The sequence below is a fragment of the Nerophis ophidion genome, linkage group LG01, assembly GCF_033978795.1.
Source record: "Nerophis ophidion isolate RoL-2023_Sa linkage group LG01, RoL_Noph_v1.0, whole genome shotgun sequence".
Taxonomy (NCBI): Eukaryota; Metazoa; Chordata; class Actinopteri; order Syngnathiformes; family Syngnathidae; genus Nerophis; species Nerophis ophidion.
In genome coordinates this window covers 5,643,805-5,667,977 of record NC_084611.1, presented here as the reverse complement: position 1 = coordinate 5,667,977, position 24,173 = coordinate 5,643,805, and the positions used below count along the sequence as shown (strand labels likewise).

At 39.6% G+C, this 24,173-nt stretch overlaps 3 protein-coding genes across 3 annotated transcripts in view; all 3 read left to right on the top strand.

Moving 5' to 3' along the window:
• The window catches only part of LOC133553184 (zinc finger protein OZF-like), an 839,429-nt gene that overhangs the window by 505,595 nt on the left and 309,661 nt on the right, over positions 1–24,173 (top strand). The window lies entirely within an intron of this gene.
• Positions 442–9,038, top strand: LOC133555597 (zinc finger protein 135-like). Its single transcript, XM_061904982.1, has 2 exons — positions 442–724; positions 6,873–9,038. The coding sequence occupies exons 1-2, from the start codon at positions 604–606 to the stop codon at positions 7,856–7,858; spliced, it is 1,107 nt and encodes a 368-aa protein (XP_061760966.1). The 5' UTR covers positions 442–603; the 3' UTR covers positions 7,859–9,038.
• LOC133556142 (oocyte zinc finger protein XlCOF6.1-like) lies at positions 10,782–19,012 on the top strand. Its single transcript, XM_061905823.1, has 2 exons — positions 10,782–10,993; positions 15,742–19,012. Exons 1-2 carry the CDS (start codon positions 10,873–10,875, stop codon positions 16,695–16,697), a joined length of 1,077 nt encoding a protein of 358 aa, XP_061761807.1. The 5' UTR covers positions 10,782–10,872; the 3' UTR covers positions 16,698–19,012.

Here is a 24,173-nt window from a genome sequence, read left to right as displayed (position 1 = left end):
AGATAGGCGCCAGCGACCCCCGCGACCCCGAAAGGGAATAAGCGGTAGAAAATGGATGGATGGATGTTTGTTTTCATTACATTTGGATGTATTTGTTGGTTTGTGTGATATCCATGAAGTAAGACTACGCATTATTTTGAAGGGGGCAGGAAAATGTAAGATTTTTCTTGGTGTGTAAATGTAAAATTGTATAATCTATGTATAATTGTCTATCGATCAAAGATGAATGCAGGAGAAAAATAAAAAAATGAAATGAAATGAGAAAAAGGCAACTTCCGTCCATCCTTATTAAGGTAAGAGTAAGCTTCGACTTTTGTAAATTGTAGTTGTCGACCATTTGAGGTGGTCAGTATATATTATGATTTATTTTGAAAAAAAAAAAAAAAGAAGTAGGAAATGGGCGTGGCTTTCTCTCAGCGCATGGGCAAAGGGACCGGGCAGCTCAAGACCTTGATGGCGGACTGAACGGCTCCGGCTTTCCGGAGAAGTTCAAACAGCGATATAGATTCTCAAAGACCCGTCTTTTAAAGTCCAAGATATTTTTTTGTTGTTGTTGTAGCGATGGATTGTTATCTGAAGTGATGATTAAGGACTTGATAGAAGATGGACGACTACCGCTATGCTAAGATGGCGACGTCATGTCAAAGAGAAAGTGAAAGGGAATCAGCGCCACCAACTTCCAGCAAATCACCGACGGAGATGAAGATGAAAACCGAAGATGAAGGTGAGTGAGTTGAAGTTTTGTCATTTAGAAACCTATTGTAAGCCCTTAAAAGAGCGTCGTTGAGAAATGAGCCGACTTAGTTGAAGAATGTAAAGAAAGAGGCGCCATGATTGTTAGCTTGAAGAAGGCAGTGGAGTTCACATCAGAGGAGATGAAAGAATGCAAAAGTCAAATGAAGAAAGTGGAAGAGCAACATAAATAATGATGTGAAAGAAGAGATGTTGGTGAAGAGTAAGAGATGTGCAGTGTGTGAAGAGAAGACTGGACCACATGTCTACATCAACCTGCAGAGGATTGCAGCTCATAAACAACAAGAATCATTTCATTATTGGCAACTTTTGATTGGGAAGTTCTCCAGAAGTGTCACAGCACATAAAGTAAACAAAGTTACCAGAGTGAATTTCATTTTCAGGGTTAAATTCACTTTTCAATGTCTTGAAAAAATATATCACTCTTGAATTAACATTGTAATTAACACTATGATTAATGTTAATTAAAAATTAAACATGAGATATAAGTAATAATAGAAGTACAATTGTTTATATATGTTGTATATATAATTAGGGCAAAGGTCTATATGTACACAGGGATATTTCACATGCCTGTACTGGGTATAAAATTGAACTACGTTCAATCAATCAATCAATGTTTACTTATATAGCCCTAAATCACTAGTGTCTCAAAGGGCTGCACAAACCACTACCACATCCTCGGTAGGCCCACATAAGGGCAAGGAAAACTCACACCCAGTGGGACGTCGGTGACAATGATGACTATGAGAACCTTGGAGAGGAGGAAAGCAATGGATGTCGAGCGGGTCTAACATGATACTGTGAAAGTTCAATCCATAATGGATCCAACACAGTCGCGAGAGTCCAGTCCAAAGTGGATCCAACACAGCAGCGAGAATCCCGTTCATAGCGGAGCCAGCAGGAAACCATCCCAAGCGGATGCGGATCAGCAGCGCAGAGATGTCCCCAGCCGATACACAGGCAAGCAGTACATGGCCACCGGATCGGACCGGACCCCCTCCACACGGGAGAGTGGGACATAGAAGAAAAAGAAAAGAAACGGCAGATCAACTGGTCTAAAAAGGGAGTCTATTTAAAGGCTACGTTCATGTTGTTTATAATGTGTATTTATAATAAGTTGTGCAAAGGACATTTTATAATTTTCGGAAGTTTATTTTGTACTTGAAATTGTTTATAGGGTTAGGCGCAATAAGTGTTTAACTTCAGCCTAAACCCTTTCGGCCTGTAACATGTTTTATTTGCAATCTATGAATGTACAACTTTTTATTTTCAATCTATGAATGTACAACTGTTTGTTTGCTTTGTTGACCATTGACTGTATATGATGTTCTATGGGGGAAATGTCTCGAAATCCACCAACTGAGGCTTCCATTGTAGTTGAATGTTTGCTGACAGATAGTTGGCACAGCTCTGGGGTTTATTTTAGCATGTGTAGTGAAGCCTAATGGAGCAAAGTGGGGCAAACAAGTAACATTTTGATGTTGATAAACCGACTGTTGGGACATATATTACTGTCAGAAAACCATTCAAAAGGCCTTTAAAATCTTACTGGAGCTCCGAACTTTTTGGATCATATTTTGAGCTTGACTTTATCGTATCCTTTTTTCCATCATCGGGGATCCTTTTTTAAAAAAAAAAAAAACATTAACACAATTTGACCTTGTAACAGAGTATTTCTATTTATATTGTGTCCTATGGGAACAAATGGTTCAAACCCAAATGACAATATTCCCGAATATTTGCTGAATAATAGTTGGCACAATTTACTTTTAAATCTGCGGGATTTTTTTTTTTTTAATGCCAAAGTTTGACCCTGGAATGGATCATTTTTATGTATATGATGTTCTATGGGGAAAATGTCTCGAAATCCACTAATTGAATGTTTGCTGACGGATAGTTGGCACAGCTCTGTATTTTCTTTTAGCATGTGTAGTGAAGCCTAATGGAGCAAAGTGGGGCAAACAAGTAACATTTTGATGTTGATAAACAAACTGTAGGGACATATATTACTGTAAGAACATCATTCAAAAGCCATTTAAAATATTACTTGGGCTCCAAACTTTTGGACTTGACGTTATCATATAATTTTTGCATCATCGGGGATCTTTAAAAAAAAAAAAAAAAATTGCCCCAATTTGACCTTGTAACAGATTATTTCTATTTCCAATGTGTCCTATGGGAATAATGGTTCCAACTCCACCTACGGTGTTACGTTGCAGTCGAATGTGTGCTGAATAAATAGTTGGCACAGCTCTGGACTTTATTTTAAGATGTGTAGTGAAGCCTGGTGAAGCAAAGTAAACATTTGATGTTGATAAACAGACGGCAGGGACATATATTACTGTCAGAACATCATTCAAAAGCCATTTAAAATCTTACTGGGGCTACGAACTTTTGGATCATATTTTGAACTTGACTTTATAATAAATTGTCTTATTATCTTTTGCATCAGTGTGGCTTTTAGGGCGTGATGTCTGATGCTGTCTGGCTTACTCTTTGTTGCTCTGACATTGTGTTATCCAATCCAGCATTAAACTTGCTGAGGCATTGGAGGAGAGACAGCAGCTGGTTGAATCCGATCAATAATGGCGCGGTTAAAAAAAAAAAAATCAATTAATGCACCCGACAATTTTTATTTTGTCCCAGCGGGAACAATAATGTAATAAACTTGAGATCATAGCCAGTGTCTGCAAAAATCTCATTGACATATAGACAATGGTCTTCCAAACGATTAAAAAAAAAAAACGAATAATAAAATAAAAAAAATATGTGTAAGAAATAATGTAAAACCAGTAAAGTTTTTTCCAGACAGCCAAAAATATGAACACAAAACAGATCATCATAGTTGTACATGAATACAACAATGTAGTGCCTCAGCTAACGGGCTCAATTAGGTTTTATGACTGTCAGGTTCAAACATTGATGCCATTTATTAAACAGACAAGAAGCAAGGAATCATGCAGACACAGAGTTCAATTTGGCTCATATGAGAAGACATGTTTTGGGCTGTGTTCTAGTTACAGATCCAAACTAAGTTCTAAAAGTCCAGCCCGTGTGCTTCCTGTATTCATTTGGGAGGTCCCTATTTACATCACTGAAGCTGTCGCTGAGGGAAAGGGGTAATCTCGACAACACCAGTGAGACACAATATATGATTCTACAAAAATGTGTTGACGCTGGTGATATCGCCTTGTCTCTGATCTGTCTGCGTCGCGGCGGTTTTCGGCCTTGGCAGTCAGCAGGCCGTTCCTGGACACAGACACTGATACCAAGCTGGTTTGCAATCTTTTGGATTGCCAGCTTTGCACAGACAAAGACAAATACCACTTCAGCACAATTGACGATAACTATAGCAACATCCCTTAAAGCATAAAAGTTGTATGATAGTATGTACATAATTATTCTAACGATGACAGAGCTCATCATTTGAAATACTCTCATCACAAATCAGTCCCTTCAGGTAAAATTAAATCGAAATACATTTCTACTGGCTTTGGCCGTCTCAAAGCAGCACAATTTGAACATGCATCATGCCTTGGAAAAAAACAACTTTCAGATAAGAAATATTGTTTTAATATAAATACAGTAGAATGGACTAGAAACACCAATGTAGTTTTAGGAAACGATATTGTGCAGCATATACTTGGACCGCTGTAGTGTTTCTTTCTCTGTTGTGTAGCAATAGGAACTCAAATCTTGTTCATGTTGCACACAGACCTCTTTGAGTAGCGGACCGTAGAGGTGAGAGTTGACAGCAACCGGCATGGCCAAAAGTTTGGACTCACCTCCTCATTCAAAGCCTTTCCATGACTATTTCCATTGTAGATTGTCACATCAGAACTATGAATGAACACATGTGGAGTTATGTACTTAACAAAAAAGGTGAAATGAGTGAAAACATGTTTTATATTCTAGTTTTTCTTCAAAATAGCCACCCTTTGCTCGGATTACTAATTTGCACACTCTTAGCATTCTCTCCATGTCTTGTCTTGTTTTTTTCTGTACTTGTATAGCGCTTTTCTACCCCTTTTTAAAGAGCCCAAAGCGCTTTGACAGTATTTCCACATTCACCCATTCACACACACATTCACACACTGATGGAGGGAGCTGCCATGCAAGGCGCTAACAAGGACCCATCAGGAGCAAGGGTGAAGTGTTATGCCCAAGGACACAATGGACGTGACTAAGATGGTAGAAGGTGGGGATTGAACCAGTAACCCTCAGATTGCTGGCACAGACACTCTACTAACTTCGCCACGCCGTCCCCTCAAGACATATTTTCGTTTGAAGCCAAACCACCGCCAGACGATGGACCCCGTGCTGTTTTCCTTAGGAATTAATTCTTCCTTCATTTTTTTACCAGATTGGCACCTTCTTTCTCTTGTATTACCATCCGCACCACTCCGCTAGCATCACAGCTAATGTTACCCATGCTGCTACCGCTCATGCGAAGGCGTATGACGCGACAGTATGTGACGTATGTGAGAAGGTGTGCGTGTTTTACGTCTCTGTGAGAAGGAGAGACAGGAAAGAGTAAAAAAAAGCCTGTAGTGCAGGGGTGCCCACACTTTTTCTGCAGGCGAGCTACTTTTCAATTGACCAACTCGAGGGGATCTACCTCATTTATATATATCATTTATATTTATTTATTTATGAAAGAGACTTTTTTTGTAAACAAGTTAAATGTGTTTAATGATAATACAAGCATGTGTAACACATATAGATGTCTTTCTTTCACAAAGACAAGAATATAAGTTGGTGTATTACCTGATTCTGATGACTTGCATTGATTGGAATCAGACAGTAATGATGATAACGCCCACATTTTCAAATGGAGGAGAAAAAAAGTTGTCCTTTCTGTACAATACCACATGAAAGTGGTTGGTTTTTGGCATCTAATTCATCCAGCTTCCATACACTTTACAAGAAAAACATTGGCGGCAAATTCCGTAGCTTGCTTGATTGACATTCACGGCACCCGAGGGTCTTGTGAGATGACGCTTGCTGCTGCTAGTTCATTATTATGGAAAAATGACAGAGAGGAAGGCGAGAAACACTTTTTATTTCAACAGACTTTCGCGCCGTCCCTTCCGTCAAAACTCTAAAGGCCGACTGCACATTTCCTATCTTCACAATAAAAGCCCTGCTTCATGCTGCCTGCGCTAACAAAATAAGAGTCTCGGAAAGCTGGCGTGCACAAGTGATGTGCACGCCAGCTTTCTGAGGGATCGCTTGTGCACGCCAGTTTTCCGAGACTCTGTATTTAGTTAGCGCAGGCAGCATGAAGCAGGGCTTTTATTGTGAAGATAGGAAATGTGCAGTCGGCCTTTAGAGTTTTGATGGAAGGTACGGCGCGAGAGTCTGTTGAAATAAAAAATGTTTCCCGCCTTCCTCTCGGTCATATTTTCATAATAATGATCTTGCAGCAGCCAGCGTCATCTCACAAGACCCTCCGGTACCGTGAATGTCATTTAAGTGACGTCTTGGTGAAGATTGATGATCACTCATTTTTAGGTCTATTTTTTTTAAAAGCCTGGCTGGAGATCGACTGACACACCCCCCGCGGTCGACTGGTAGCTCGCGATCGACGTAATGGGCACCCCTGCTGTAGTGTAATGCCAGCAGCTAAACACAACTGCGTGAGAACGTATACTCCAATATCACAACCCAGTCATTTTCTATATCGCACAGAGACAAACTCCAAATATATCGAGTATATTCCATATATCGCCCAGCCCTAATTATGACACACACAAAAAAATCTATCCATCTACTTTAGTATTGTTTACACACTGATACACTCTCCGCAGTGAATATAAATATTGTATACATTGTCTATACAATTGCTGTAACTATACCTCTGCAAAACATTGTAGGCTTATTAACATTGAAGGAAACAACACACTGGTCTTTCCTCGTCTCCCATCGTGGTTACAGTGAAGCCAAGTGCTCCGTATGCTTTGTCATATTCTGGTACGGGAAAAAAAAAGCATGTTCCCCGATGTCAAACGCATCCCCGCTGGCATTGCACAACCCCCCCCCTTCCCCATATTGGCCCGCCCTACTATTTGAGAAGGACTGCCATAATGTAACACTCACGTGTCTGTGCTTCTCAGGTATCCAGCAGCTGATTGGTCATCCAGAAGAACCTTCACCTCGTCTACATAGGGTGAACATTACTCTGAAGCAGGAAGCGTCACAGCCCCCGCACATTAAAGAGGAAGAGGAGGAACTCTGGATAACTCAGAAGGGAGACATAAAGGAAGAAGGGGAACGCCGGATCACTAAGCAGGGAGACATTAAAAAGGAAGACGGGGAACTCTCGATCACTCAGAAGGGAGACCGTCCTTTAGGGTCGGAGGAAGCTGATCTCACCAAATTGCCACTGAGTATTCTCTCTGTGAAGACTGAAGAAGATGAAGAGAAACCACAAGTCGACAACCTCTTAGCTCCACTATCAGATAGTGAGGCTGACGAAGAGGTTGACGAACCTTTGAGCAGCGATACAGACTGTGAAGATGACGTGTGGACTCACTCTGAGAACAAACACTCCGACTGCTCTAAAAAGAAGACCGGTAGGACATGTTTGACCTGCTCAGTTTGTGGCAAAATATGTGCTAAAAAGAGACGTTTGACTGAACACATGAGAACGCACACAGGTGAAAAACCATTTCATTGTTCAGTTTGCGGTAAAAGCTTCTCTCAAAAGAGCAGTTTGACTCAACACATTAGAACACACACAGGTGAAAAACCATTCAATTGTTCAGTGTGTGGGAAAAGCTTCTATCTACAAAAACCTTTGACCGTACACATGAGAACCCATACAGGAGAGAGACCATTTAATTGTTCTCTGTGTTGTAAAACCTTTTCTCAAAGGGGCCATTTGGCTGGACACATGAGAACTCACACTGGAGAAAAACCATTTAATTGTTCAGTTTGTGGTAAAAGCTTTTCTCAAAAGAACAATTTAATTGTACACCTGAGATTACATACGGGAGAAAGACCATTTCGTTGCTCAGTTTGTAACGAAAGCTTCCTTAACAGACGCGGTTTGACTCGACACATAATGAAACACAAGGCAGAAAAAACACAATGTTTGTGAAACATACTAACACCAATCTAGTAAGACCCATGGCAAATCACACTAAAGAAAAATTATATTTACAACTGCAAATAAGTGAAGTGAAGTGAATTATATTTATATAGCGCTTTTTCTCCAGTGACTCAAAGCGCTTTACATAGTGAAACCCAATATCTAATTTTAGTCAACCAAACTATCTGTAAAGTAGTTGCCCACGTTACATGTTCTGTTTGTACACATGCTAGCGAGATTGTGCATTGCGGTGATATCAAGCACTAATTCAAATTTAGATCCGATCTCCACGATTTAACATAATTTGATTGGTGTATTATTTGAGGAACATTTGAACCTCAGTACAGAGGCATTTGTTTGTACACATGGTAGCGAGATTGTGCATCGCGGTGATATCAATCACCAATTAATATTTCGATCTGATCTCCACGATTTCAAATAATGTTATGTATTATTTGAGGAAGATTTGAACCTCGGTACAGAGGCATCACTTTAAACAACATCAGGCGGAATTTGGATGATAAACCGCTCACTGCTGGATTTTAGTGCTGCTTTTGGACATTTGACTAAATAGCATTATTACCTGCATTGTTTGCATGTTAGTCCTTCACAATAAATCAAAGAAGTGTAATTTCACTTGTTATAAGTCTGCTAAAAAGTGATGATTTGCTGTGTGTTTTTAATTCCAGATTCCCTCATGAGTTAGTGATGCTAAGAACAGCAGTAATACAGACATATGCATTCTCATTATTGTTATTTTATCATCAAGTACTCAGTTTTTTACCAAACGTTGGGCAACTATAGCCCAGAGTATGTAGTATTCATCTGAGACAGTGTTAGCCTTTTTTATGTGAAGATATTCTTTTTCTAACTAGGAATTTAAGTAAAATAAGTGAAAATAGTTTTCCCTCAACAGGATCATTTTAAATATAAAAAGAAAAAATGAGGGGTGAGGCAGTGTACATAATGTAAGTGTACAAAAGTATATAATGATAATACAACTCGAATTGTAGAAATATATATTTTTGCCGTTTACAGCTCACATAAAGAGGAAGATGCAATATCTGTGATAAAAACATTCAGCAGCAACACAAGCAATCTATTTGGGATTAGATTACAATTTGTTGTATTGTGTACAATAATTATTTTTATATATGTAAAATAAACATTAAAAGTTGTTAAATAGACAGTATTTGTCATATCTTTTTACTGGGGTAATATACGCGTGTGTGCGTGCGTGCGTGTGTCTTTGTGTGTATATATATATATATATATATATATGTGTATAATACACATTATTGTATATGAATATATACTAATGTAGATGTATAAATGTACTGTATATGTGTGTATATATGTATATGTGTGTATATATGTATATATGTGTATACTTGTGTGTCTGTATATTTATATGTGTACACGTATAAATATTTGTGTAAATGTATGTACAGTGGGGCAAAAAAGTATTTAGTCAGCCAGCGATTGTGTAAGTTCTCCCACTTAAAATGATGACAGAGGTCTGTAATTTTCATCATAGGTACACTTCAACTGTGAGAGACAGAATGTGAAAAAAAAATCCAGGAATTCACATTGTTGGAATTTTAAAGAACTTATTTGTAGATTATGGTGGAAAATAAGTATTTGGTCAACCATTTAAATCTCTCACTGATGGAAGGAGGTTTTGGCTCAAAATCTCACGATACATGGCCTCATTCATTCTTTCCTTAACATGGATCAATCGTCCTGTCCCCTTAGCAGAAAAACAGCCCCAAAGCATGATGTTTCCACCCCCATGCTTCACAGTAGGTGTGGTGTTCTTGGGATGCAACTCAGTATTCTTCTTCCTCCAAACACGACGAGTTCAGTTTATACCAAAAAGTTCTATTTTGGTTTCATCTGACCACATGACATTCTCCCAATCCTCTTCTGTATCATCCATGTATCCATTTTGGTATAAACTCAACTTGTCGTGCTTGGAGGAAGAAGAATACTGAGTTGCATCCCAAGAACACCACCCTGGACAAGTCGCCACCTCATCGCAGGGTGTACTTATATTTATATATATATATATATATATATTCATTTGTATATGAATATATATACATATGTATATGTCTATATGTACTGTATATGTGTATATATATGTAAGTACGTGTATACAAATGTTATGTGTGTACATCTATATTTATATGTATACACATATATGTATATAAATGTATATATGTATGTATGTATATATGTATGTATATGTGTCTGTGTGCGTATGTGTATATACATACATATATGTATATATATGAGTATATGTCTGTATATATATATATACATATATATATATATACACGTGTGTGTGTGTGTGTATGTATATATATGTATGTGTGTATATATGTACACATATATCATATATGATATATATGTATGTTTGTGTATGTATATGTATATTTAAAGGTGCTGTATATATGTATGTATATATGTGTGTGTATGTATATATATATACACACACATATATTTATGTGTGTTTGTTCTGTACATATATATGTATATACACGTATATGTGTATATTAATATTTATACTTACGTGTGTGTCTGCGTGTGTAATATCATACAATTAATCTGTGATTTACCCCAAATAACCACTAGATGACGCCCAACGCACATGAATTATCTCACCTATTCACAAATGGTAGAGCAGGTCACAAGTTTCCAAGACAATCTGTTTAATAAAAGTTACTGAATCATCTCACTTTAACTTTCAAACTCACAGCCATTGCTATCTGCAGCGTATGAAGGCTGAAGACACGACGGCAAGCGAGGAAGGTTCAGGCGGGAAGTTGAGTTTATCTCACCGGAAGAAACAGATAAGTCGGGACCGGAAGTGGTTGACTTTGGCGCATGCGCAAACGGATCGAGCAGCTCAGACAGTGGCAACCAAGATGGCGGACCGAAAACGTTTCAAATGTACTATTTTTCATCTTTTTAAAACCCATGAGTGTGACCTGAAGTGAAGATTGAAGACGTGATAGAAGATGGACGACTACTGCTATGCTAAAATGGTGACGTCATGTCAAAGAGAAAGTGAAAGAGAATCCGCGCCACCAACTTCCAGCAAATCACCGACGGGGAAAATGACGGAAACAGAAATCAAAGGTGAGTGAGTTGACCTTCTGTAATATGTGTGCGTTGATGAGAAATTAGCCGACTTCGGTGAAGAATGTAAACAAAGAGCCGCCATGATTGTTAGCTTGAAGAAGGCAGTGGAGTTCACATCAAAGGAGATTAAAGAATGCAAAAGAAGCGCTTGTGTAAAGAAAGTAATGAGGTGAAGGAAGAGATGTGAAGAGAAGAACATCCTGAGTGCTTTGTTGAAGTTCTCCGCAAGTGTCAGAGCTCATCAAGTGGAAGACAGTTACCAAAGTAAATGTAATTCATTAGAATTCATGTATTATCTCTTTTTACAAAGAAAAATATATTTTGGGATATTTTTTTACTAGAGTCTGGATGACTTTACAATAGTACCTCACATTCATCCATTTTCTTCCGCTTATCTGAGGTCGGGTTGCGGGTGCAGCAGCCTAAGCAGGGAAGCCCAGACTTCCCTCTCCCCAGCCACTTGGTCCAGCTCCGAGCCGTTCCCAAGCCAGCCAGGAGACATAGTCTGCCCAACGTGTCCTGGGTCTTCCCCGTGGCCTCCTACCAGTTCGGATGTGCCCTAAACACTTCCCTAGGGAGGCGTTCAGGTGGCATCCTGACTTTGCACTGTGGGCAGGTGCCAGATCATGCTGGAAAATGAAATCATCATCTCCATAGAGCTTTTCAACATGTACAGCTACAATAGCCATGGTAAAGCCAGTCCTGAAGTCAAGACCACGGAAGAAGCGTCTGACTTGGGTTATGAAAAAGAAGCGCTGGACAGTTGCAGAGTGGTCCAGAGTCCTGTTTTCAGACGAAAGCAAGTTTTGTCTTTCATTTGGAAGTCAAGGCGCTAGAGTCTGGAAGAAGTTGTTTGAAATCCATTGTGAAGTTCCCACAGTCAGCAATGGTTTGGGGAGCCATGTCAGCTGCTGGTGTTGGTCCACTGTGTTTCATCAAGTCCAGAGTCAATGCAGCTGTGTACCAAGAGATTTTAAGGCACTACATGCTTCCATCTGTTGAAAAGCTCTATGGAGATGATGATTTCATTTTCCAGCATGATCTGGCACCTGCCCACAGTGCCAAAACCAGCAGTAACTGGTATACTGACCATGGCATTACTGTCCTCGATTGGCCTGCCAACTCCCCGGACCTGAACCCCACAGAGAATTTGTGGGGTATTGTGAAGAAGAAGCTGAAAGACACCAGACCCAATGATGCAAATGAGCTGAAGGCCGCTATTGAAGCATCCTGGGCATCCATAACACCTCAGCAATGCCACAGGCTGATTTCCTCCATGCCACGCCGCATTGAGGCAGTAATCCCTGCAAAAGGATTCCCAACCAAGTACGGAGTGCATTAATTGACATTTTCTAATGTTTAATTTTGTTTTGCTGTTATAAATCTTTTTTTTTTACTTGGTCTGAGGAAATATTAAACATTTTTGAGATAGGATTTTGGAGTTTTCTTACGCCGTATGACATAATCAGCAATATTAATATAATAAAAAGGCTTGCAATATTTCAGTTGATGTGTAATGAATCCAGAATGTATGACATGTTCATGTTTTTAGTTGCATCACAGAAAATAATATTTAAATTTTCTGAGACAGTCATGTACAGTCAGGTACTAGGTATATATATATATATATATATATATATATATATATATATATATATATATATATTAGGCGTGTGGGAAAAATCGATTCGAATATGTTGTGCAATTCAGAATCGATTAAATTTTTTTTTTTTATCAAATTTTTGTTTGTTTAATCAATCCAACAAACCACTACACAGCAATACCATAACAATGCAATCCGATTCCAAAGCCAAACCTGAGCCAGCAACACTCAGAACTGCAATAAACAGAGCAATTGAGAGGAGACACAAACACCACACAGAACAAACCAAAAGTAGCGAAACAAAAATGAATATTATCAACAACAGTATCAATATTAGTTATAATTTCAGCATAGCAGTGATTAAAAATCCCTCATTGACATTATCATTAGACATTTATAAAAATAATAAAAAAGAACAATAGTGTCACAGTGGCTTACACTTGCATGGCATCTCATAAGCTTGACAACACACTGTGTCCAATGTTTTCACAAAGATAAAATAAGTCATATTTTTGGTTCGTTTAATAGTTAAAACAAATTGACATTATTGCAATCAGTTGATAAAACATTGTCCTTTACAATTATAAAAGCTTGTTGTTTTTTTTTTAATCTACTACTCTGCTAGCATGTCAGCAGACTGGGGTAGATCCTGCTGAAATCTATGTATTGAATGAATACACAATCCTTTTGAATCAAAAAAATAGCGTTTTTGAATCGAGAATCGAATAAAAAAAAATCGATATATTATCGAATCGTGACCCCAAGAATCGATATTGAATCGAATCGTGGAACACCCAAAGATTCGCAGCCCTAATATATATATATACATATATATGTCTTGATTGGATTATCCAGAGAATAGTGCTCGATACCGTGGTAGAGCGCAATATGTAGGTGTGGGAAAAATCACAAGACTACTTCATCTCTACAGAACTGTTTCATGAGGGGTTCCCTCAATCATCAGGAGATTTTATGGAAGCATTCACATACAATGGTTTATATAGGGCACAGAGTGGGTGGGTACAGGCAGGCGTAGGGTGTGGTGATTGGCTCATGTGTTACCTAGGAGGTGTTTCCGTCTGTGGCGGCATGTTGAATATATATATAAACCATTGTATGTGAATGCTTCCATTAAAATCTCCTGATGATTGAGGGAACCCCTCATGAAACAGTTCTGTAGAGATGAAGTAGTCTTGTGATTTTCCCCACACCTACATATATATATGAAGAGTTCATATGCAAAAGCAGATAAATCCATTTTGACCGATTCTGTATATTAACGATTTTCTGCCTGCTGGTGTTGCCGGTACATATACAAGCATACAATGGTTTATTTAATATCAACATAAGCAAGTCATGAAAGCCTAAACTTTTAAGAAATGCTGATGTAATGAATGGCTTTCAAATAAGAGTGTTTGATGTGGTTTTACGTCAAAAGCAGATATATCCAAAGTATGATATGTTGCAAAAACAGATATCTACAAAATCGTTTTCTTTGCGGTCGTTATTTCGCATAATATTCAAGATAAAGATAGAGAGAAAAACAGAACATTAAATTTATTGAAAGCCACATTTCAACTGTTCACATTTATTTACTTCATTATTTAACAGTTTGGATCCCTTGGTACGTATAAATCTAGCTGTCCCTGCGAACATTGTTTTTTCGTACTTGCTAACCGGACATGCTTTTCTGGAACTGTGACCTCACATATTTACCTTGTGCTTTTCAGCACAAAATGAAAAAACAAAAAAACAGTGTTGCAATGAAGACAATGTTTTATTAATAAAAACAAGCACAAATGCTCAACCTGGTTTGCCTATCAAAAACACTCCTGTGCAGATAACAGCTGACTCATCATCGCTATCGACATTAGCTCCATGCTCGACAACATCGTTTAACGCAGCGGTGTAAAACTCACGGACACGCGTGCTAGCGCCAACATCAAATAACTTCAACAGGTCAGTTTTTTTCGCTGGCTTAACAGTGTTCACAGGAGAAGCTTCCAAATTATTCATGCGTGGATAACAACACTGAGTGAGTCCGAGCGCGCTGCCATTTTGTTTGTCACGTGATCCCGTACTGCAGCGCTGGTTGGGCAAACGGATATATCGGCTTTTGTGATAAATGATCCATGGCGCTTATCGGCCTTTGCAATAAATCGCTGAACTAAATGACGTTAAAAGCGGCATTTGTCTGCATTTGCAAACAAATTGATTTTGGTATACCACAATAGAAGTGGTGGACTATATATTACCGAGGCTGGGCTAAACTTTATCAAATTGGCGTTTATCGGTTTTTGCGTATGAACTCTTCATATATATATATATATATATATATATATATGTATATATATATATATATATATATATATATATATATATATATATATATATATATATATATATATGTGTATATATATATATATATATATATATGTATATATATATATATATATGTGTGTGTGTGTGTTGAGTGAGGGAAGAGTGGATGGTGAGATGGACAGGCGGATCGGTGCGGCGTCTTCAGTAATGCGGACGTTGTATTGATCCGTTGTGGCGAAGAAGGAGCTGAACTGGAAGGCAAAGCTCTCAATTTACCGGTCGATCTACGTTCCCATCCTCACCTATGGTCATGAGCTTTGGGTTCTGACCGAAAGAACAGCAGCCTTCTCCCGCCGTCGTGGTAGTTCTCAAATCTACCGTCTTCCGCCTCCTTATCTCTTCACCGTATGCCTGGCAAGGAGGCAGTCAGGTACTAGGCCTCCGCCAAGGGCCACCTGGGTTAACAGCAGTAAAGGAGTTAACCGTTAACCTCCTGGTGCCCCAAGACCCCATAAAGGAGGGTGCACTTTAACATCATGCCCAGGACACCGAGGAGCCTAATGGTCACACGCACACACATGTAAACAAACACACACAGGACCAGGATCCATAATGGAGGATTGTCCTGTGCAGAATTATACTGATTACTGTTGCATCCCTGCTGTAACATTTCCACCATGTAAGATCCACTTATTGTATGCTAACAGCTGATCAACCTGAAATATCACGATCATCGACACGCAATCATTTAATCGACCGGGCCTATGAACAACCAAAAGATTATGCATCGTAACTCATTGAACACATTTCTGCTCCTCAGATGTCCGGCGTCATCTTGAAGGACTTCCGCTTCAACTGCAGGGGGGAATCTGTAGTCTGAAGCCGGAAACTTCACAGTCACCCTTCTTTAAAGAGGAAGAGGAGGAACTCTGCATCACTCAGGAGGGAGAGTGTCTTCTATTGCAGGAGGAAGTTGATCCCACCGAGTTGCCACTAACAATTGTCTATGTGAAGACTGAAGATGATAAAGAGAAAGTAGACAACATGATAGCTCCACTTTCAGATAGCGAGGCTGAAGACAAGGATGAAGGAATTTTGTGCGATACAGATTGTGAAGATGATATCAGGACTCACACTGACAACAAACACTCCAAACGCACTAAAAAGAAGACATGTCAAAACACTTCAAGCTGCATAGTTTGTGGTATGATATGTACCACGAAAAGCCGTTTGACTGAGCACATGAGAAAACACACAGGAGAAAAACCATTCAAATGTTCGGTTTGCTGCAAAAGCTTTTCTTATAATGGCAGTTTGGCTCACCACATGAGAACACACGCGGAAGAAAAATCATTTAATTGTTCAGTCTGTGGTACAAACTTTTCTCACAAGATCAGTTTGACCCAACACATGAGAACACACACTGGAGAAAGACCATTTAATTGCTCAATTTGCTGTAAAAGCTTTTCTGTTAGGAGCAATTTGACTCAACACATGAGAACACACACTGGAGAAAAATTATTTCGCTGTGCAGTTTGTGGTAAAAGCTTTTCTCAAAAGAGCAGCGTGGCTGTACACATGAAAATGCACTCTGGAGAAAGACCATTTAGTTGCTCAGCTTGCGGTAAACTCTTTTCTAATCGACAGTGTTTAAGTAGACACGAAATTAGACACACTGGAGAAAAACCATTCAGCTGTTCAGTTTGCGGCAAAAGCTTTACTGAAAGGAGAAATTTGTTAAGGCACCTGAGAACACACCGTAGGAAAAACATCTAGTTGTTCCGTTTGTGGTAAACGGTATACCCAAAGCAACATGATTTCCAATCACATGAGAACGCACGCAGATGACAAAAAAACATTTAGATGCACAATTTATAGGGTAGGCTTTTTATATTGACAAACATTTGGCTCAACACAATTAAACACCATGTTTTAAACCCTTTAAAGGTCTACTGAAATGAGATTTTCTTATTTAAACGGGGATAGCAGGTCCATTCTATGTGTCATACTTGATCATTTTGCGATATTGCCATATTTTTGCCTGAAGGATTTAGTAGAGAACATCGACGATAAAGTTCGCAACTTTTGGTCGCTAATAAAAAGCCTTGCCTGTACCGGAAGTAGCAGACGATGTGCGTGTGACGTCACTGGTTGTAGAGCTCCTCACATCCGCACATTGTTTACAATCATGCCCACCAGCAGCTACAGCGATTCGGGTTGAGAAAGTGTCAATTTCTCCATTAATTTGAGCGAGGATGAAAGATTCGTGGATGAGGATAGTGAGAGTGAAGGACTAGAAGAAGAAAAAAAAGACGAGGGCAATGGGAGCGATTCAGATGTTATTAAACACATTTACCAGGATAATTCTGGAAAATCCCTTATCTGCTTATTGTGTTACTAGTGTTTTAGTGAGATTGTATGGTCATACCTGAAAGTCGGGAGGTTGTGGTGACTGCCAGTGTCTCTGAGGGAAGCCACGGAGGAGCCAAGAAAGTCGCAGCTGCCTCTTTGACAGCTGCAGGAGGAATGACACAAGCTCCGCTCATGTCTACAGTAAGAGCCGACTTACTACCACAATTTTCTCACCGAAACCTGCCGGTTGACATGTGGTAGAGAACCATGTTCGCTTGACCGCTCTGTTCCATATTAAAGCTTCACCTTCGGGAATGTAAACAAAGAAACACCGGCTGTGTTTGTGTTGCTAAAAGCGGCAGCAATACACCGCTTCCCAACTACATCTTTCTTCTTTGACTTCTCCATTATTAATTGAACAAATTGCAAAAAGATTCAGCAACACAAATTTCCAGAATACTGTGTAATAATGCGATGAAAAGAGACGACTTTTAGCCGTGAGCGGTTCTGGAAGAACATGTCCGCTACAACCTGTGACGTCACGCGCACGTGTTATCATAAGTGTCATCATTCCGCGACGTTTTCAACAGGATACTATGTGGGAAATTTAAAATTGCAATTTAGTAAACTAAACTGGCCGTATTGGCATGTGTTGCAATGTTAATATTTCATCATCGATATATAAACTATCAGACTGTGTGTTCGCTAGTAGTGGCTTTCAGTAGGCCTTTAAGTAATTAAGTTGGTAGGCTTCCTTTAGTAAGTGTCACAAGAACACAGACAGGAGACGAACCATTGAGTTTGTTGGAAAATATATACTCTTCAGACCGATAAGTAAGACACAAAACAAGCACAAAGAAAAACTATTCATTTGCTCAGGTTGTGGAAAAACATTTTAGCAGCGACCAGGTTCTGGATCCTCATTTTTTCATTATAATCATCATTTATTTTTATTCCTTTCATGAAAATGCATATTTACAAGCCACGTACAATTGACACTTTCATTGTTTTTTTTGTTTTTTTTTTGGTTTCTTATACATTTCCATGATCAGAAAGGAATCGTTCCAAAGTAGTCATCAAGTCGGCCTTGATTAGTGGCAGCAAACACAGAACCCTCTCTCGATGCTATTGTCGAAGTAGCAGGAAGTTGCTATGAAATCGCTGCTGACAGAAAATACTAAATATTGTCAAAAGTCTGTAATTAAATGCCATTAATGTGTCTGCCACTAATTGCATAGAAAATGTCATTGGCAGTTTTAGACTACGTTTGAGGCTTTATGGGTGGAATAGACTGCATTTTTAGCTGCCTCATGCTAGTGATTTTTTATTATTCAGAACAAATAGGAAATGGAAAGACGCGTGTGCTTCTCCTACATAACAATTGTGGATGATGTCAAAATGACAAAAAAAACTTTATCACTTGAATAACCTCCAGCGTCGTCTCACATCCCAGCGGTCAAGTTAGAGCTCAAACACAAAGACAAACATCACACATTCAGCCTTCACAATAAGAGCATTGCACTGAGAAGATTGCAAAGTCAAAGTATTTAGTAAGTTTATAATTGTATTATTTAGAAGAAATAATATACGTATGATAAAACTGATAGTGTTTATTATAATACAGATTGCTTTTGTTTTTTTGGGAAAAATACACGTGAAGGCGACTTGAAAAAAATTCACAAAAGTAAAGGGGAACATGATCACAATTTCAAAAGGGTTAAAAACAATAAAAATCAGTTCCCAGGGGCTTGTTGTATTTTTTGAAGTTTTTTTCAAATTTTTACCGGTCCCGGGATATCCCTAAACAAAGCTTTAAATTGCCTTTTTTTTTGCTCTCTGCGAAGACACTGTTCATTTCCCTGTGACGTCATACAGTGCTGCCAATGTAAACAAACAATGGGAATACCACAGCAAGATATAGCGACATTAGCTCGGATTCAGACTCGGATTTCAGCGGCTTAAGCGATTCAACAGATTACGCATGTATTGAAACAGATGGTTGGAGTATGAAAGTATTGAAGAAGAAACTGAAGCTATTGAGCGAATAGCCATTGACGCTATTCATAGCCATAGCACGGCCGAATAGCTGCATTAGCATCGCCGGTAAAATGTGCGGACCAAACGATCAGGACTTTGTTTTTTTCGCATTAGATGTGGGTGGAAGGAAACGTAATATAGTTGCAAATGCATCTGCAGGTTATCCATACATCTCTGTGCCATGTCTGCTTTAGCACCGCCGGTAAATAGCATGTTAGCATCGATTAGCGTAGCATGTTAGCATCGATTAGCTGGCAGTCAACATCAACAAAACTTTGTGATTTCGTTGACTCTATCGTTGCAAATGCATCTGCAGGTTATCCATACATCTCTGTGCCATGTCTGTCATCGCCGGTAAAATGTGCAGACACTCCGGCACATTCAATGGGGGTCTGGCGGCAAATTTCTTGCCACTTTCGCATCTTCGGGCCAGTGGTGCAACTTGAATCCTTCCCTGTTAGTGTTGTTACACCCTCCGACAACACACCGACGAGGCATGATGTCTCCAAGGTTCCAAAAATTAGTCGAAAAAAACGGAAAATAACAGAGCTGAGACCCGGTGTTTGTAATGTGTTGAAAATGAAAATGGCGGGTGTATTACCTCGACGTCATCGCCACAGAGCGATAAACAGAAAGGCGTTTAATTCACCAAAATTCACCCATTTGGAGTTCGGAAATTGGTTAAAAAATAGATGGTCTTTTTTCTGCACCATCAAGGTATATATTGACGCTTACATAGGTCTGCTGATAATGTTCCCCTTTAAGGAGGGGGAAAAAAATCACAATTGGAATATTTTCCACAATTGTTCAGCCCAAGATCACAGAGGAGAAAAAAAAAACATTTTAAATGCTCAATTGGTGGCAGAAGTTACTAATGTAAGAAACGACTGCAATGTTGCAAGCCAACACCCAATAGAGACTAAAAGTTTGTTTTTTTGTCCATTTTGCGCTAAAAGATTGTTTAAATGATAGAAGTGAAATGTCACGTGTGAGAAGTCAGCTAAAAAGTGTTGATTGCTGCGTGTATGATGCCAGATTCCCTCATGAGTTAGAGGGATGCTAAGAAGAGCAGTAATACACACAAATACATTCTCATTATTGTTATTGTTCATCAGGGACTTTGTTCTTTACCAAATGTTGGGCAACTATAGTAAAGGTCGAGTGTAAGGTCGTAATGTCGGAAAGTCTCAACCATTTGAATTTGAAGATACTTTATTTTTTATGAATTTAAGTAAGAAAATAAGTGAACATATTCCAAAAGTTTCCCTTAACTTAATCAATCAATCAATCAATCAATGTTTATTTATATAGCCCCAAATCACAAATGTCTCAAAGGACTGCACAAACCATTACGACTACAACATCCTCGGAAGAACCCACAAAAGGGCAAGGAAAACTCACACCCAGTGGGCAGGGAGAATTCACATCCAGTGGGACGCCAGTGACAATGCTGACTATGAGAAACCTTGGAGAGGACCTCAGATGTGGGCAAACCCCCCCCCTCTAGGGGACCAAAAGCAATGGATGTCGAGCGGGTCTAACATGATACTGTGAAAGTTCAATCCATAGTGGCTCCAACACAGCCGCGAGAGTCCAGTTCAAGCGGATCCAAGACAGCAGCGAGAGTCCCGTCCACAGGAAACCATCTCAAGCGGAGGCGGATCAGCAGCGTAGAGATGTCCCCAACCGATACACAGGCGAGCGGTCCATCCTGGGTCCCGACGAGCGGTCCATCCTGGGTCTCGACTCTGGACAGCCAGTACTTCATCCATGGTCATCGGACCGGACCCCCTCCACAAGGGAGGGGGGGACATAGGAGAAAGAAAAGAAGCGGCAGATCAACTGGTCTAAAATGGAGGTCTATTTAAAAGCTAGAGTATACAGATGAATTTTAAGGTGAGACTTAAATGCTTCTACTGACAAAGACAAAACAAGATCATTTTTAGATTTAATAATAGTAAAAGTGGGGCCAGGCAGTGTGCATAATATACAAATATTGCGATATTAGGCTTGCAAATTTGTGTGATATATATATATATATATTCAGATTGTACAAATATCGTTTTGCGGATTGCAGATCACGTTTTAAACAGCAAGGTGCAATTCATGTGGTCAAAAATGTATCAGCAACCCAAGCAGTTTATTGGAGATGAGACTAAAATGTATGTTTTGTTTTGTAAAAAACGATTGTGGAAAAATGCATTAAAGTTATTAAATAGCCAATATTGGTCTTGTCTTTAAGTGGGGTAATACATAGAAAAAAGTATCATTGGTACCGTATCGAATAAAAACATATTTGTTATGGGTGAGTTGCAATCACTTCTGGGTTTCAGGCGATATTAGGATACTGATTAGCTAAATCCGTGCAGATTTGGTCATCTTTTGACAAGTTTGGAAGCAATCATATAAGCGATCATGAACAAAAAATATTTTAAGATGGGATGGAGTGGGTTTAGGCACTCCTAAGAAAAAGTATATTTTTTTAAAGATTTAAACATTGGTGTTGTTTGTCATGATCCGTGGTCCTGATCATGTTTTTGTTATGTTCTGTCAGTTTTAGACTTCATCAGTTCCTGTTTTTGTGCACCTTAGTTTGTTTTAGTTACCATGGCGACTTATGATTTTCACCTGCCTCTGGTGTTTGGGACTTGCACCTGCTTCCAATCAAGAGACTTTTATTTAAGCCTGTTTTGCCAGTCAGTCGGTCTGGCGACATGGCTCCTCTCATGATTAGTTCATGTTGCTCTGTTCATGCCATAGTTCATGCTGCTCTTTTTCATGCCAGGTAAGTTTTGTTTGTTCATGCCACAGTTTAGTGAGTTGTGTTTCCTTTCCATAGTTCTGTCTAAGTTGTGTTTTTGCCTCCTGCACCTTTTTGTTTGTTCCTATTTTGATAGTGATTAATTAAAAATGTTCCTACCTTCAGGCCTGGTCCAGAGTAGTCCGTTTGCATCCCGGGAGAACAAACCCCCGCAGCAAGCTGCGAAAACCCCCACATCATGACATTGTTAGGCCTATTTGGTTTTGGGGTTTTTTCTTAACCCCAGCTAAATAATTTGGTGGGGGGTTTGTGTGGTTTTAACAAAAAAATCATAAATATGCATCATAAATATGGACCGAAAGCATTGGATGTCGAGCGGGTCTAACATGATATTGTGAAAGTCCAATCCATAGTGGATCTAACATAATGGTGAGAGTCCAGTCCAAAGTGGATCCAATATAGCAGCGAGAGTCCCGTCCATAGTGGAGCCAGCAGGAAACCATCCCAAACGGAGGCCGATCAGCAGCGCAGAGATGTCCCCAACCGATACACAGGCGGGCAGTCCATCCTGGGTCCCGACTCTGGACAGCCAGTACTTCATCCATGGCCACCGGACCTGTGTCCCCCCCGCCCACCCCTCCACATGGGAGAGGGTGGCAGAGGAGAGAAAGAAAATAAAAGGAAACGGCAGATCAACTGGTCTATAAAGGAGGTCTATTTAAAGGCGAGAGTATACCAATGAGTTTTAAGGTGAGACTTAAATGCTTCTACTGAGGTAGCATCTCGAACTGTTACCGGGAGGGCATTCCAGAGTACTGGAGCCTGAATGTGTAGTACTTGATCATTTCGCGATATTGCCATATTTTTGCCATATTTTTGCTGAAAGGATTTAGTACAGAACATCGACGATAAAGTTAGCAACTTTTGGTCGCTAATAATAAAGCCTTTCCTTTACGGGAAGTAGCCGACGATGTGCGCGTGACGTCACGGGTTGTAGGGTTCCTCCCATCCTCACATTGTTTATAATCATAGCCTCTAGCAGCAAGAGCTATTCGGACCGAGAGAGCGACGATTTCCGCATTAATTTGAGCGAGGATGAAAGAATCATGGATGAGAAGAGTAAGAGTGAAGCACTAAAAAAAATTAAAAAAAACGCGATGGCTCCCGTTTGAAAGTGGGAGCGTTTCAGATGTAAATAGACACATTTACTAGGATAATTCTGGAAAATCCCTAATCTGTTTATAGTGTTAATAGAGTTTTAGTGAGATTCTAAAGTCATACCTGAAAGTCGGATGGCTGCGGTGAACGCCAGTGTCTCTGAGAGAAGCCGAGGGGCCAAGATCACAGCTGCCTTTTTGAGCTGCAGGAGGAGGTCCCATAATCCACTAAAGTCTCCGGTAAGAGCCGACTTAATATCACAATTTTCCCATCCAAAAACTTGCTGGTTGACGTAGAGAAACATGTTGGCTTGACTGCTATATGTTAAAGCTTCACAACAAACAAAGAAACACCGGCTGTGTTTCGGTTGCTAAAGGCAGCTGCAATCCACCGCTTTCCACCAACAGCATTCTTCTTTATAGTCTCCATTATTAATTGAACAAATTGCAAAAGATTCAGCAACACAGATGTCCAAAATACTGTGTAATTATGCCATGAAAAGAGACGACTTTTAGCCGTGTGTGGAGCTGGGCTAAGATGTCCCCTACAACCAATAACGTCACGCGCACGCGACATCATACGCGTCATCTTTCCGCGATGTTTTCAACAGGAAACTCCGCGGGAAATTTAAAATTGCAATTTAGTAAACTAAAGCGGCCGTATTGGCATGTGTTGCAATGTTAATATTTCATCATTGATATATAAACTATCAGACTGCGTGGTCGCTAGTAGTGGCTTTCAGTAGGTCTTTAAAATAGTCCGAGGTCACATTGTTATGGGAGACACACTGCATCCTGTCAGTAAGATAAGAGTTAAACCAAGACAGGGCTAAGTCTGACATACCAATTCGTGTATTGATACGCTCTAATAAATTATTATGATCGACGGTATCGAAAGCAGCGCTAAGATCGAGGAGCAGCAACATAGATGACGCATCAGAATCC

Coding starts and splice junctions, on each gene's coding strand:
- LOC133556142 (XM_061905823.1), top strand. CDS start 10,873: ATGGACGACTACTGCTATGCTAAAATGGTGACGTCATGTCAAAGAGAA. Junction 10,994..15,741: donor GACGGAAACAGAAATCAAAG/GTGAGTGAGTTG, acceptor TCTGCTCCTCAG/ATGTCCGGCGTCATCTTGAA.
- LOC133555597 (XM_061904982.1), top strand. CDS start 604: ATGGACGACTACCGCTATGCTAAGATGGCGACGTCATGTCAAAGAGAA. Junction 725..6,872: donor GATGAAAACCGAAGATGAAG/GTGAGTGAGTTG, acceptor TGTGCTTCTCAG/GTATCCAGCAGCTGATTGGT.